The sequence below is a fragment of the Onychomys torridus genome, chromosome 1, assembly GCF_903995425.1.
Source record: "Onychomys torridus chromosome 1, mOncTor1.1, whole genome shotgun sequence".
Taxonomy (NCBI): Eukaryota; Metazoa; Chordata; class Mammalia; order Rodentia; family Cricetidae; genus Onychomys; species Onychomys torridus.
Window position 1 is genome coordinate 113,202,450 of NC_050443.1, and position 15,637 is coordinate 113,218,086.

General features: G+C 45.7%; 1 protein-coding gene across 1 annotated transcript; it reads left to right on the top strand.

The window, feature by feature from the left end:
• The first annotated feature begins 400 nt into the window (after positions 1-400).
• On the top strand, positions 401-1,969 carry Foxi2 (forkhead box I2). Its single transcript, XM_036184591.1, has 2 exons — positions 401-902; positions 1,536-1,969. Exons 1-2 carry the CDS (start codon positions 401-403, stop codon positions 1,967-1,969), a joined length of 936 nt encoding a protein of 311 aa, XP_036040484.1.
• The last annotated feature ends 13,668 nt before the right edge of the window (positions 1,970-15,637 follow it).

Sequence of the window (15,637 nt, forward strand, 5' to 3'; positions counted from 1 at the left end):
CAAAAGGACCTATGCCTGGAGCAGAATGCTTCCTGTCCTAATCTTAGGAGCTGGAATCTGAAAAACCCTGGGTCCTCGTCCTCGGGACCACTGCAGGCCACGAAAGACTCTGAACCCAAAAGGACCTAGGTACCCTGGGAGAGTTACTGGGACTGCACGTCTAGGTGTTCCAGGGAGGGGCGGAAAACTGACCCGAGGGCGGGGACATGGGTTTCACTCCTCCAAGGCCAGCAGGGGAGGAGACTCACCACCTTTGATACTCTCCTCCAGTGCTCCCCACGCCCCAATGGCATTTAAAGGGCCCAGGGTAGGAGGGTGGGGGCAGCCTCGCTGGATGAATGGGGCGCCCATGAGCTTCGGTGCGGAGCCACCTGCACCGGCCCAGGCCGGAGAACTGGACATGGCTGGGTTCTGTGATGGCCTGGCTTCCTGCTCGGTCCCGCACGGCCTGACTCGGGCAGTCGCTCATCCCCCGGGCTACGGCCGCCCAGATCTGGGCTCTGGTCGGCGCCTGTGGGTGAACTCGGCTTCTTTCAGCCCCGCGTCCTACACGGCGGGACCGGGACCCGCTCCATCCTACGCTGCAGCAGCCCTCGCTGCCCCGGGCTCGCTCCTCGGCGCTGCAGGCGGCCTGGCGGGCACCGATCTCGCGTGGCTGAGCCTGTCGGGTCAGCAGGAGCTGCTGAGGCTGGTACGGCCACCCTATTCCTACTCTGCGCTCATCGCCATGGCCATCCAGAGCGCGCCGCTGCGCAAGCTGACGCTCAGCCAGATTTACCAGTACGTGGCCAGCAACTTCCCCTTCTACAAGCGCAGCAAGGCGGGCTGGCAGAACTCCATCCGCCACAACCTGTCGCTCAATGACTGCTTCAAGAAGGTGCCCCGAGATGAGAACGACCCAGGTAACCAGCAGCACGCGCGCCCCGTCCAGGACCCGTGATCCAGGCGTCTGGTGGGATGGCTGGGGTGGAAGCGACCCTGGGGGACCCACCAACGCCCTACACAGATGAGGAACTTTGACTAGGTGAACTGGGGAGAGATGTCTTAGGCCTTAGCTTTCAGTCCAGCGTCTCCAGGGCTCTGCACATCTGCTTGAAGCCTAGAAAACTAGCCAACTGGGTGACCTGGGGAGTTTAACATCTCTGGGCCTCGACACACCTCCCTGTAAAATGAGAGAAATAGTGCCTACATTTTAAAACCCTGGGGTGGGTTGGAGGCGGGTGGTGGTGCGCTTCTGGAAAGCGTTTGACCCTTCATAGAGGTCAGGTGTGGTCAGCTCTGCTCCACCGGCTGAGCCCAGACCGTTCAGATTCTCTTGGGCCGTCTCTCCAACCTCCATCTTGATGCACTTGGGTATTCCCTCAAGGGTCCATGACTGGGTCTCTCTGGAGCACCTAAATTCTTGCAGTAATGACTGTGGAGGCCCATTCCCGACACAAAGTGCCACCTCAAGGCTTGGGATGAGGAGGGTTCAGGACTATCTTCAGGGGTCAATGGGGTCAACACCGGGCTTTCTGAACCGCCCTTCTCCACAGGTAAAGGCAATTACTGGACGCTGGACCCAAACTGTGAGAAGATGTTCGACAATGGGAACTTCCGAAGAAAGAGGAGGAGGAGAGGAGAGACCAGTGTAGCCGCTGTGCCTGGAGCTAGCAGCTCAGAGGGAGCCACACTGGATCCCCGTGGCGCAGCTTCCCAAGACACTCAGACCTCGCGATCCCCGCCTACGCCTGAGGCTGCCCCCTGCCTCTCAGGCTTCTCCACCGCCGTGGGTGCCCTGACTGGCGGCTTAGGCACCCTCCCTGAGGGCCTGGTCCGTGACTTTTCTTCCCGAAGGCCACCAACCGCGGCTGCCCACAGTCCTCAGATCCCTAACACCGCCCCGGGCTTTGCCCCTGGCCATCAGACGATGGCTCCCGGCCTTAGAGTGGGTCATCTTGTCTACAGTAGGGAAGGCACTGAAATTTAAAGGAACGCTGGAGACTGGCCAGGAGCTCTGTTCCAACACAGAGCTGAGTCCCTGAACCCATCTTTCCTGGGGGCGCCATGGGTGCTGCACAGAAAAAGGCAGAGCTCCTGTGTGGGGCAGAACTGAGGCAGGTGCCGCTTGCTGTGAGGCCCTCACCTAGGGGAATATCCACTCTTGGGCTTCCGGAGCTCTGCCGGTAGATCCGGTCCTGGGCTCTAAGACAGGGCGCCCCAGAGAGAGGTCTGGAAACCTTAAAGGGGTAACAGGTTGGCACTCTGCTCCAGCCTTTCATAATGAAGCCAGAGCTGGTCAGAGGAGGGGAGGAAGCTAGGGTGCAAGCTCACTGAGGTTGGTGGGTGGCCACATCTGTTTTGGTTCCTCTCTGCTCCTGCCTCCTCCCCTCCTGGGGCTGTCCCCAGGCAAGCAGGATCCTGAGAACTACCTCCCTTGTGAACTGAACTCCCTGGCCTCAGTCCTACTTATATTTACAGTGACTGGGCAAGGTGCTCAGAATCATTAAGAAATGGAATTTGGACCTCTGTGCTTTCTGGAGATCCCTGTGGTCCCAGCTAGTCGTCATGAGTCTTTGTGCTATCTGGCATTCTCTGGGGACATGGATGGACATGGGAGGCAGGGGGTACACACACACACACACACACACACACACCACTCCAGGACTGTTAGGAGAGGTACTTTCCCTGGACGACAGCAGGAGGGAACTCTCAACCCAGATCAAGCTAGGCCTTTAGTGTGTCCAGCACCAACGTAATAGCTTGCCTGGGTTCACCTCAAATCTGCCTGCTGGGCCAAGGCTGCTACTGCTTTGCAAATGAAAGCAGTGGTCTTCTGAACCTGCAGAGAGCCTGGTAGGGATGGAGTGGGAGCAGGAGCCCTGGCTCTTGGCTGCTGGGTTCTCTCTCTTCCTATCTGTGTGCTAGCTGGGTGGCCATGATGTTGCTCAACCAAGCTTAGAGCCAACCCATACTCTCCAAATGTAATGCAATTTTTAAAATTCAGGGAAAAATAAATTATTATTTAGATTATAAATAAAAGGGTCATGGGTCTTTGGGCCTATTTAATAGAATAACATGCTAAAAAAAAAAAGTGTGTATCATTCAATATAAGAACCCCAACCAGCCTATCACCAGCAGCGCCCCACTAGGTTTGCAAGAAAATTGGGAAGAAAAAATTTTAACTAGCTGTGATAACAAGAAGTACTCTGCTGCAACTCGACAATCACCGGGACTTCCACAAGATTGTGTGCCATATCCACGCTGCCGAGGGGCATCACGGCTGTATGTCAGCTGCTCGTCATGGGAAGTTGTGTTTATTTTTTGCTTCTGATACTGGATTTTCTACTAAAACTGAGAAAGGGAAAACTAATTTTCAATGTTGTGTTTGCCTGAAAGTCAGTTGTGGTTGTTTAAAGACCGTGTGGCCATTTGAAGCTATATAGGCACTAATAAGTAATGAATGTACATCAAACAGATGAGCTCTCTTTGATGAAAACATAATTAAAAATATTCCAGTAGGATGTGGTTGCAATGAATGTAATTCCAGCATTTAGGAGGCAGAGACAGAAAATCAAGTTTCAAGGCCAGCCTTAGCTACATAGTGAGTCTGAGGTAAGCCAGGGCCACATCAGACCCTGTGACAAAAGACTCTCTCTCTCTCTCTCTCTCTCTCTCTCTCTCTCTCTCTCTCTCACACACACACACACACACACACACACACACACACACACACACACACATCCAACCATGCATGATATTTGGAAAGTAATAATGTCAAAATTCCAACAGCACCTATCCTTTCTCCAAGGCAGTCCATGTGTCTGGGTGAATATTTGGCGGGGGAGGCATACCAAAATGCAGTTGACAGCTGTTGGTGCAGCCAGCTTCAGAGACATCACACTAGAGTGTCTTCATAAAAGGAAGACTCTGTTGATGGCAAAACAAGTCACCAAACAAGGCAGACTGGGTGAACTTGACCTTCTCTCTCAAACCACATGTGGATAGATCAGGGTGTCACTGGCAAGGTGAAGAAGATGCTGCTAAGGACCCCCTCATGGTACTTCTGCCCCAGTTCCCTCCCATTCCCTCTCTTTATTGCTTTTGAAGTTGTGAAACTTACAGAAAATGCCAAATGATTAAGGTAACTGTGAGCCTACAGCATAGACGCCATGAGCTCTCAGTGGTGTCCTGGGGACACTCAGCTCCTCATCTGAGTAGACAACTCAGTGGAGCTGAGAATTTCAGATATGGAAACAAGTTCCAAACATCAGAGGGATATGCCAATTCAGAATGCCCATACATTGGGTAATTCAGAGTTGAGATCATTGTCAATTAAGTCATAATAATCTATGGGTTTTCAAACCCAAAGAGCATATTGATAGCATGAGTCATAATCTCCCTGGATATGAACTGGTCACTGAGTCAGGAAGAATCCCCAGGATAGAAAGGATATTTCCAGTGAAGACCCTGATGTTCCTTCAACATGATTGTGAAAATGTAGAAGTATTTGAAACATGAATCCTGGACTTGAAGGCATGAGCTCTAATTTCATGTGTTGACTAAACACTGAGTATGTTTATGATGATCATAATCTTTTGTCTTGGGTCTTTCTGTCTTCCTTTCTTTTTTGAAACAAGGTCTTTCTGCATAGCCCAGACTGTGCTGGAAAAAAAATTTTTTTTTTTTTTTTTTTTTTTGAGCTGAGGATTGAACCCAGGGCCTTGCACTTGCTTGGCAAGTGCTCTATCACTGAGCTAAATCCCCACCCCAACTGTGCTGGAATTTTCCATCCTCTTGCCTGAATGCTGGAATTACAGCCATGCATCACCTTGTCCAGTTCTTCCAATCTTTCATTTCTTAAAATGTGTCCTCTGCAGTTGGTGTCATCTGTCACTCATTGCTGTGGATGATTGATTGATAAATGAAACACTGATTGGCCAGTAGCCAGGCAGGAAGTATAGGCAGGACTAGCAGAGAGGAGAATTGAGAGCACAAGGAGGCAGAGAGGAGGAGATGCCAACCTGCCGTCCAGGGAGCATCATGTAAAGGCAGCAGGTAAAGCCATGGAACACGAGGTGACATATAGATTAACAGAAATGGGTTGAGTATAAGAGTAAGAGCTAGACAATGGTAGGCCTGAGCTAATGGCCGAGCAGTTTAAAAAATATAAGCGTCTGTATGTTTGTTTTATAAGTGGGCAATGGGACTGCCAGGGTTTGGTGGGACCCAGAGAGAAAATCTCTAGCTATAACTCATGGATTCAGCAACACAATGATTAGCAGAACTCCTCAACAAGACAGAATCAGGAGTTTTCCCTTAACTAGAGAACTTGCACCTGTACATACACACACACACACACACACACACATACACACACACACACACATATACACACACCACATAGCACTTGCCCCAGCCAGAATCATCAAGGGAGAATTCAGACATTACAGTAATTCTGATGATGATGATGAAGGTATGATATCTTCAAATACTACTCTGAGAAGATCATGTTTGCATTCAGGACTGGGCCAGGTGGGTGAAAATACAGAAATGTTATAGAATATAACAGAAGTTGAGCCTAATAAAATGTGATTCAGTCAGTAAATCTTTTTGGAGAACCAGTTATGAATCCATCTTTATCAATCCAGCAGAAAATGGTGCGTGTTGGTTGTTGTCTACAAGAGCTCCTCCTCTTGGTTGGAACAAAGATGAAGATCAGCCACAGGACAGGCTGAATGGAGGCTATTTGGCTCCAAATTGGTTACTTTAAATACACAAGCCCACATACCATATTGCCATGTTGCACCCGTTAAATGGACCTGGATGTGTTCCACACCCTGCTTGCCCTCCCTATCCTCTGTGTGGTTTACATATGGGCACTTGTGTACCCCAGCTGGAGTGGGTCTAGTTCGTTCCCCACTCCACAGAAGCATGTGGGAAGTTCAACCTAAGGCCTGTCCTCATGTCAGGCCCCTGTTACTGGTAGGGACTGGAGATGAGCTTTCTAGGGCTTCTGGGTAGCACTCCACTGAGTGTCTCTGCATCCATAAGCTGAAATGCTGAGAACCCATTGAGTCCTGACATGCTGAGCAGCATCACTCAGGGCTATGCCCTCTGTCTTTTAAGAATCTACTTTTATTGGCCTGCTTTATTAGTGCTGAACACAGACAACTGGAATATCTTTGCTCTTTCTCTCCAGGAATGCTATACTAAATCACACCTTCACACAGAGAGACTCGTATCCTTACCTCAACACTGAACAAATGAAGTCTATGCATTTACCCTCAAGAGTTGAGAGTCCCCATTCGTCTATCAGACACACTGACATCAAGGTGTTGAGAGTGTTCCTGGTGTTTAAAGTACATTGTTTCCATACATTCTCACATCTCAGCCAGGCAGTATGTTTGTTCCCATTATCCTGAATCAGCAACTTGAGGAGAGGTGACTGGTTTCTTGGGATCACAGCTAATACTAAGCTAAGTCAGAAGGAACCTAGCTTCTCTGCACCCAAATTCTCTGTCTCTACTTTATCCCTCCCTTCTCTTTTTTTAGAGTCTTTTCCCCTGAGTCCAAGTCCGGTAATATTTTATTTGTGCTTTAATAAATAAAGCTTTCCTGAAGATCAGAGGAAAAAGGCCAATCATTATAAGTAAACAACGAAGTCAGGCAGTGGTAGCACACACCCTTAATCCTATCATGTAGCAGGCAGGATCTCTGTGTGTTCAAGGCCACACTAGGGAACAGAGGCAATCATGGTGACACATGCCTTTAATTCAAGTACCAACCATAGAGGTCTGGAGGTCTGTACAGACAGAAAGTGACAGAGCTGTGTAGGAAGAGGAAGTGATGTAGCTGGGCTAAGAGAGCCAATGAGAGAACAGAACAGAAAAGGCATATAAATGTGAGTATACAGGAAGAAGGTCTTTGGAAGCTGCAGAGTTGGTGAGGTAAGATTGGCTGGTGACTTTCCCTATTTCCCTGATCTCTCTAAGACTTTCAACCCTATATTTGGCACTGTGTTTTTTATTTAATATGACCATTTAGAAATTCATCTCCATCCAAGTCAGCAATATCTCCAGTGCTCCAGCAGCTGAGGCAGTTGGTGATTGTAGAATGAATGAATGGTGAGCACCCCTGTTCCCTATACTTTCCATACACTGTTCTATCCCAAACTCAGCCCCTCCAAGTATTCTGTGACAGGGTGGAGTCTCCTCACAGAGGATTATCCTTCTACTGGACTTCAGTGACAGAGATGTGAGTGAGACATGACCTCAGAATGCCCTGCAGCTGAACACCATATGTTAGGGCTTGGGTGCCACTCTCGGGCACAGGTCTGGGATGGGATATAGAGCTGGGGCATATGAAATTCAAAGCTGAAGTTGACAATAAGGCCAATACAGTTTGGTCAGCTTTCGTGTGCTCCACTGCAAACATAAAAGCAGCTATCCACAAGGGTGTCTGTTCTGTCATGGGGTACTCAGGCTTTCACCCCTGCGGTCCCACCTTGGTGAGTGGCTAGATGTGCATCCCTTCCCTTGAGGCATTTTCCAGGCCACCACCTCCTCCTCATGCCTCTGATCCTACTCTCCTCACCCAAGACTACAGGACCAGCCTTAGCTTCCAAGCAAGCCTTAAGAATTTGAAGACACTACTGGATCCCACTGCTGACCTCCTTTCACAGGCTCTGGGCTTGACTCCAATACAGGATGAGACACACATGGGATGCATGTGTGAAAGCTCTTTTGTATGCCCTCTGGAAGTGCTGGGCAGTTTACTTGTCCCCAAGCCTTTAATGGTTCCCTAATCCATCACCCACACCTAGCCCCTCACTCCTGCATGCACCAGTGGCTGGGAGCTGCCCGAGGCACTTATTAGTGTCAACACCTGAGCCAAGCCTCCTGGACCTTTGACTGAAACTCACCTGCCCAGGCTGAGACCACTTTACTACAAGGAGCCTTCAGGCAGGTCACAAGGGAAGATGGACTCAGGAGTCAGTAAGATGAATACTTTAATGAGAGGTTTTAGTTTCAGGAGTCCTAAAAATCACACACTTAGATGCTTCATTCCTTTGTATACATTCTTTTATCTGATTCCTTAACTTTTAAGTTTAGGATGAAAAGAAGGTGTCTTACGAATTGTGTATTTTTAACTGGAGGAAATAAAAAGCTATTTGGCCTGTTTTAACAATAACACAAAGAAAATCTCAAAAGAAAGACAAAAAAGAAAGAGAGAGAAAGATAGAAAAATTTTGGCTGCTCTTTTTGCTCATTTGCTTTAATTTTTTCCCTTTAGTGTTCTGGCTAATATGTTTAGTACATGAGAAAGAACTTGAACCAATGTTATGTTTTCCTGACAAAATGAGTTTTCTCTTGCTTGCAGGAGCATTTCCATTGTTGGGCTTCGAATGCGTGAGTCTGTTAGCACGTAAAACACTCTGTGTGCCTTCTTCTCAGGAAGCAAATGAGAATGTGATTTATAACAGGAGAGAACCACAGTTTTTCAGGTAACAAGGACTATGGGTACTTCCACATTCTTACCTGTTGTGAGGGAGCCCACTCCCGAGCTCCGATTTCACAAGCGCTCAACCACACAGCAAACTCAGCCCCTCTTTGACAGCCTAATGGAGAGTCTACAGTGCAAATGGCTTTTTCATACACCTGAGGTCAATGATGAGTCCTGGCTGAGTTGTCCCACCCTGTTCCCCCACCTAGCAGGCCAGTCATGACACTGTGGACTTTAAAAAGGGAGGTGCCCGGGGCAATGCTGAGTGTGTCACCTGCTTTGTAGACATTCTTGTGAAAAAAAAAAACTGAGAACAGTCCTCCCAAGCCTTCCTGCCTATTCAGAGGCACAGTTTAGAGCTAGGACTTGGACCAGGCACATAGATCATGGTACCGGGAAGCGTTAGCCAGGACTGTGTGACATCAGAGAGACAAACTCCACACAGTGTGTGTAAGAGCAGTGGCTTCATGATAACTGTGCACCATAGTAATGAGTGAGTGCTACCAGCTCGGCCTTGAAAATGGCAAAGCTGTGGTTCACAGAAATTTGGTCCTTTGCCTGAGGACAGAGGTACCAAAAATTTTAAAAATAATTTATTTTTTATTTTATGTGTATTGGTGTTTTGCCTGCATGTATGTCTGTGTGGGAATGCCAGATATCCCAGAACTGGAGTTGCAGGCAGTTGTGAGCTGCCATGTGGGTGCTAGAGATTGAACCTGGGTCCTCTGGAAGGGCAGCCAGTGCTTTTAACCACTGAACCATCTCTCCAGCCCCCGAGGGTACCAAAATTTAAAGCCACTTTTGTCTTGCCCAAAGTCCATTGCCTCACCCCCTTCGCTGTCTGCATCACCTTTCTGTTATCATAAGTGGAAGTAGTCAGGAAAAACTATATGCTTGGATCTACTAAAACTTTACTGAAGAGAATTTAGTCTATTGTGAGGATTCGTACAAAGACCAGCTATGAGATGAGACTATGAGTACTTTATACTTGAGTAAACACAGTACAATCTAGTAAGTTTGAATTGAAATATAAATATGGTTAAATTTGTTTTTTATTATATTACTTTAATTTAGGGGCTGGAGAGATGGCTCAGCAGTTAAGAGTACTTGTTACTCTCGTAGAGGACCCAGTTCATTTCCTAGCATCAGAAGAAGCCAATGTCAATGCCCTCTTCCGAATGGATACCAGACACATGAAGAGTTCACATATATACATGCAGGCAAAACACTTATACATATAAGATAAATAAATCCTTTAAAAGTTGTCTAATTTAGTAAGCAGAATTTTAGAATTGAAACAAGACCATTACATAAAAACAGTCTATAGTTTCCAAACAGAATTGAAATAAAAAACAAAAATGAAAAAAATGCATCTGGAGATAATCTAAGATCATTTCTCCAGTTTAACACTGGCTGATGTATGGCTCATGAACTAAGGGCTATTTTCATGTTGCTTAACAGCTGGGGAAACCAAAATGAGGAAGACTATTTCGTGACATAAAATTAAAATTTAGTACCCATAATTCAGTACCCATGTAGTTTACTGAGAGTCAACTTGCTCTATTATTGAGCAATTCATTCAATACACTCAACAGAGTGGAGGAGCTGGACCAAACCAATATGGCTTTTCCATGGCTACATGTGGTGATATATTGTATATCAAATAAATCTTGCCTGAAGATCAGAGGACAGAATAAGCCACTAGATTAAACATAGAAGCCAGGCAATGGTAGCACACACCTTTAATCTTAGCACTGGGGAGGCAGAGATTGGTCTTGATCTCTATGAGTTCAAAGCCACCCTAGACTACATGAGATTGACTTAGTCTAGGAGAGAAACAGAGCCAGACAGTGGTGGTACACACACGCCTTTAAATACTGCGGTATTTGAGATCTCACGCCTTTGCTCGGGAAGTCACATGCCTTTAATCCCAGCACTAAGAAGGAAGTGATATGGTGGACGGGGAAAGGTATATATGGTGTGAGGAGACAGGAACTAAAGCCTTTTCAGCTGAGGAAGCTCATTCAGCAAGGGGCCTATCAGCTGAGCTCTTTCAGGCTGAGGAGTTGGTGAGGTGAGAGGTGGTGGCTGTGGCTTACTCTGCTTCTCTGATATTTCAGTTTTCACCCCAGGATCTGGTTCCAGGTTTTTTATTAAAAGACTTTTAGAAACTGGAGCAACAGCTCAACGCTGCAAAATGGGAAGGGAGTTGGGCCCGTATGTTCCAGCATCAGCAGGACCACATGCACAGATGTGTCATATCTGTTTTTATATAGCCCAAATAAATCCCACATTTCAAAGAGAAGAAGGAAAACTAAACTTCAATTATGTAATTCACAGACCATTTTCATTGTGTATATTAACTGTAGAAAATAATGGGTTGCATTCTGGCACATCCAGGTAAGGATATAATGTGCTTTTTTCATATTTAGCTCGTTGCTTTCTCTTGTACATTTTTAAGACATAGTAGCTTACGCATCATGGAAGCCATGATGGAGAAAAGACACTCAGCACAACAGAGTGACTCCACAAGAGCACAAAACTGAAAACAAAGCTGTTTTCCAAGTTATTTCCAAGCGGATCCCTTGTTAGCAAAGGCCATTTACTAATTAAGTCAGGTATGACTGCAGTAGTCAAAGAATTGTTGCCAGAATGAATGGGCCCAGAGAAAACAAACTTCTTTAAGATAATAAATTTCTTGTCCTCACTTTTGTTCTTACAATTACATGTGATTAGTTGCTATTTCCTTTTTAAACAGGCTCTCACTACATAGCCCAGGCTGGCCTTGAGCTTATGGCATGCCCTCTGCCTCAGACTCCCAAGTGCTGAGATTAGAAGTGTGTACCACCATCCCAAGTTATTTCGTGTTACAATTTTAACATCATCAACAACAAAAACAAATGAGGAAAAATCTGCTGAGAAAATTTGTCTCTCTGTTGCCAATTGGGCAGCACAAGACACTACTGCTTTTGTGTTTTGGTTCCCAAAGCCTTACATGTTCACCAGACACTACCAAATGTTATCAGAATAAAATTATCGATCTCTGACCTGGTGGGTGATAGAGAAGGAGAGGGACGGAGAGTGTTTCAGAGAAACCACAGAGTAAAACAGAGATAGAAACCCTAACATACAGCAGTAATGATAATAAATGGGAACAGATAGACCTTTTTTAAAAGCCAAAGGATATGATACATGTATTTTTCATCTAGTAAGCTGCCAACAAGAAACATGCATGGAATAAAACCTCAAAGAAAATTGAAAGGCACAGAAAAAGACCTAGCAGGCACATTTTAACCATTTGGAAAGCTATAGCAATATTAACTTGAAAATAGAACTCAATATAGGACATGTTAATGTGGTGAAGAGAGAGGCCAACAATGATAAAATATGGATGACTATCAGGAAAACACAACAGTTCCCAAAGAATGTGAAAAGGCTGAGAGAAGTAAATGAAGTTAGCAAATCCATGGAGCAGGCAATTTGAACCCGTATTTATCTATCTAGTGGATCAAACACATGAAAAGAAGAAAGATTGATAAGGTATCTTCTTGTAAAAAAAAATGACTTTTTAATTCTGTGTATGAGTTCTTTTTGGGAGGGGGGTTGGATTTTCACCCCAGCATGTGTGATGCTACAGAAAACAGAGGAAGATGTTGGATCTCCTGAAATAGGAACTATAGACAGTTGTGAGCCTCCATAGAGGAGCTAAGAACTGATGCCAGGTCCTCTGTAAAAGTAGCCAGTGCTCTTAACCTCTGAGCCATCTCTTCAGCTCCATAAGATTCCAGACTAAGGAGAAGCTGGGTATGGAGGGACACACTTTTAATCCCCACCCTGGGGAAGCTGAGGTAGGAGAAACCTGACTTTGAGGACAACGTGGACTATACAAAAACTTTATCTCAAAGAAAGGAAGGAAGGAAAGAGAAAGGAGAAAGGGAGGGAGGGAGAAGGAAAAGAACGGCAAGGAAGAAAAAACATAGGAAGAGACTAATAAAACAGAGATTGATAGAGATGATCCACAAAGCCAAGCGCTGGCTCTGACAAATGAAGAGGACAGGAGGATCAGCAGCACAGATGGGAAAGGCAAAAGACATCAGCAGATGGTGGTAGGAATGATGGGCGCCCTCAGCCATTCCTCCATGGCACCTTCTCTTTGTCCACTTATCTCTCAGTAAACACCCAGGGAGAACCAGGCAGTTTTAACAGATGGGAGGTGAGGTGTGTCGTGGGGCTAGAGGATAGAAGAAGAAGAAGAGAAGGAGGAGAAGGTCAAAGTCAGTTTTCACTTTTGCTTGGTGTTTTGTAGGATGGTGCTGAGATGCAAGGCAAAGTCACAACAGGGGACAAGAGAGGAGATAGAGAAAGTCCCTAAGAGGGCAGCAGGCTGCTCAGTGCAGGGCAAAGGCATTGACCTAAAAGAGGAGGCCTCCCTCTCCTTTCAGACTAGAGAGAAGGTGCCAAGAATGGCTGTGGTTGCTCCCTTAAGAGAGAGTGGAGGGGTCCTCACACCAATCTCTGCTTTCTCTAAGAAGCAGAAGGTGAAGCTAGGACTGAGAGATTGCTCAGTGAGCAAGAGAACTGACTGTAGAAACAAGAAGACCTGAGTTCAAATCTTCAACACCCACACAGAGTCAGGCATAACTATGTGTGCCCATCATCTAAATGTAGTGGAGCCAAAACAGGTAGATCCCAGGAGTTCAATAGCCAGCCTAGCCAAAACAGTGAGCTCTAGGTTTGTGGCAAGATCCTGTCTCAAAAAATAAGGTGGGAAGTGATGAAAGGGGACACATATGTGCATACACCACACACTAAAAACAACTAATCAGTAAATTAATTAATTTTAAAAAGCTAAGTTATCTTTTGAGAAGTAGAAAGGAGTAATGAAGAAATTAGGTAACAAGAAAAGCCTTGAGGATGGTTCACATAAGTGGCAGAGAGCAAAGGAGGAACTGAATGTCCCTGAAAGCATTAGTTCTACTGTCAAGAGTCCAGAGGAGGGTGAAGACAGTCTCATTATTTTGGTTGAAATCCCATATCAAGCTGAGGAAAAGTAGCATTAAGGCTTGGCCTAAAGCCTAAAATCTATGTTGAATGTGTTCAAATATTTGCTCCCAACTATAAGTTATAGCAGACATTGTTTTGGTTTAAAGCAACTTAAAATTTCAAGCATCTTAGAGCTAGAAAGACTTTTTGAGGCATGATTCCATTCAAATGCATTGCATTTATGTGCCCACTTTGACTCCTGTGCAGACATTAATAATCAATCACCAGATTGTTGCCTATTCTATCTTCACTCAACTTCAGAACCTTCCTCGTTATTGCCCTTAAAGGAACTATTACATATTTACCAGAGTTGTAAGATTAAGTCTGTTTTCAGCCACAACAGTATAACTGAAAACCAAAAGAAGTCAGGTTGGACCACTAGTTATGGCCAAAGGCATGCACAGAGTCCAGATCTCAGGACTCAGCCCTCCATTTGCCACATCCATGTGGAATAGGAAGCAGCCTTTTCTGTGTTTCAGTCATTGAGAACTAGTGACAGAGCCCATGCTTTTGACTATTATGGTTCCAGCATTTTTGTGCAAAGCAAGGAAGTATTTTTAAATCTTCTGAAATGGGATGGAGAGGTAGCTCAGCAGTTAAGAGCCCTTTTTGCCTTTTCAGAGGACTTGAGTTAAGTTCCCAGAACCCATATCAGGTTGTTCACAACAGGCTGTAACTTCAGCTTCTGAGGATCCAATGACCTCTTCTGGCCTCCACAGGCCCCTGCATGCGCATGAGGTACACACACACACACACACACACACACACACACACACACACATCCTCTCAAAAGAGAAATGCCATTTTTTTCTGAGTCAAGATTGGTTTTACATGGCTGCCCAGTCCTGAATCTTAGTCACTGGGTCACATGTGTGCCTCCAAAACTTTATAAACCATGTGGCTTTTCTTTCAAGTTCAATTCCCAATAGCTGACATTTATCTATTTATATTTGCATCTTAAATACACACCATTCTCCCAACAACCCTGAAAACAGGGAGATAGGATATTCTTTGAAGATGGAGAAATTGAGTCAAAAGGCTTGCAGGGAAGTCACATAACAGGAAGGTAGCTGACCCACTAGTCAAGTGCAGCCACCTGATGCAGGGCTGTGCCCTTCACTCCCTGCTGCCCTCCCCCTGCACTCCTTGCTGCCCTCCCCTCCTCCTCCAAGCGGAATCCATAAACCACTGCCAACAACGTCTTCTATTTTAAAGAACATCTGGATAGGAAAAATAGAACAGCCAGACCAGCTGAAATCTTGTACCGACTCTTGTCTTCCCCCTGGCCTGGAGGCTGCCAGGCTCATTCCTAGGCTTGCCCTGCCCCCAGCCAGTACCAGAGTTGGCAAGGGGAGAAAACTCTTAGCACATCCTCATGGGAAATGCACAAAGTCAACAGCCAAATGTTTTATTAACTAGTAATGTAACTCTGAAAAAATGAACATGAATCTTTAAACATTTGCCTTGTGTTATATATTCATTTCTTTAGTGAATTATATGGTGTTCTAGCTTGCTTTTTGTTGCTGTGGTGAACATCATGATCAAAAGCAACTTGAGGAAAAAAGGGGGTTATTTCAGCTTACAGTTGTAGTCTATCAGGATGGTGAGTCAGGCAGGAACCTGGAAATAGGAGCTGATGCAGAAGTCATGGAGGAACCCATGCTTACTCTCCACTGCTTGCTCAGCCTGTTTTCTTATGCAATCCAGAATCTCCTTCCCAGGGGTGGCACTACCCACAATGGCAGGAACCTCCCACATTAATAACCAATTAGGAGAATGCCCTATGGACTTGCCAATCCGGTGGACGCATTTTCTCAGTTGAGATCCCCTCTTCCCAGATGACTCTAGCTTGTGTCAAACTGACAAAAAACCTGACCAACATGTATGGCTTAAACATAAAGACCCAGCATGGAGAAAGTCATTTATTCACTAAGGAAGATAAGGGAAGGATAGACACTTGATTATGGCTTTTTAAGATGGACTCAGACACACATGGTAGCACCCTGGACAGCAACTTATGGCTCATTAAGCTGGGGTTACATTTGTTTAACGAGTTGACAAGGGGAAGAAAACAAGGAGATCCACAACTTCTTGACTAAAGTGGTGCTGT

Excerpts from the sequence above, each read along its gene's own strand:
- Foxi2 (XM_036184591.1), top strand. The coding sequence starts at position 401 with ATGGCTGGGTTCTGTGATGGCCTGGCTTCCTGCTCGGTCCCGCACGGC. Across the intron at positions 903-1,535 it reads CCGAGATGAGAACGACCCAG|GTAAAGGCAATTACTGGACG; the intron begins GTAACCAGCAGC and ends CCTTCTCCACAG.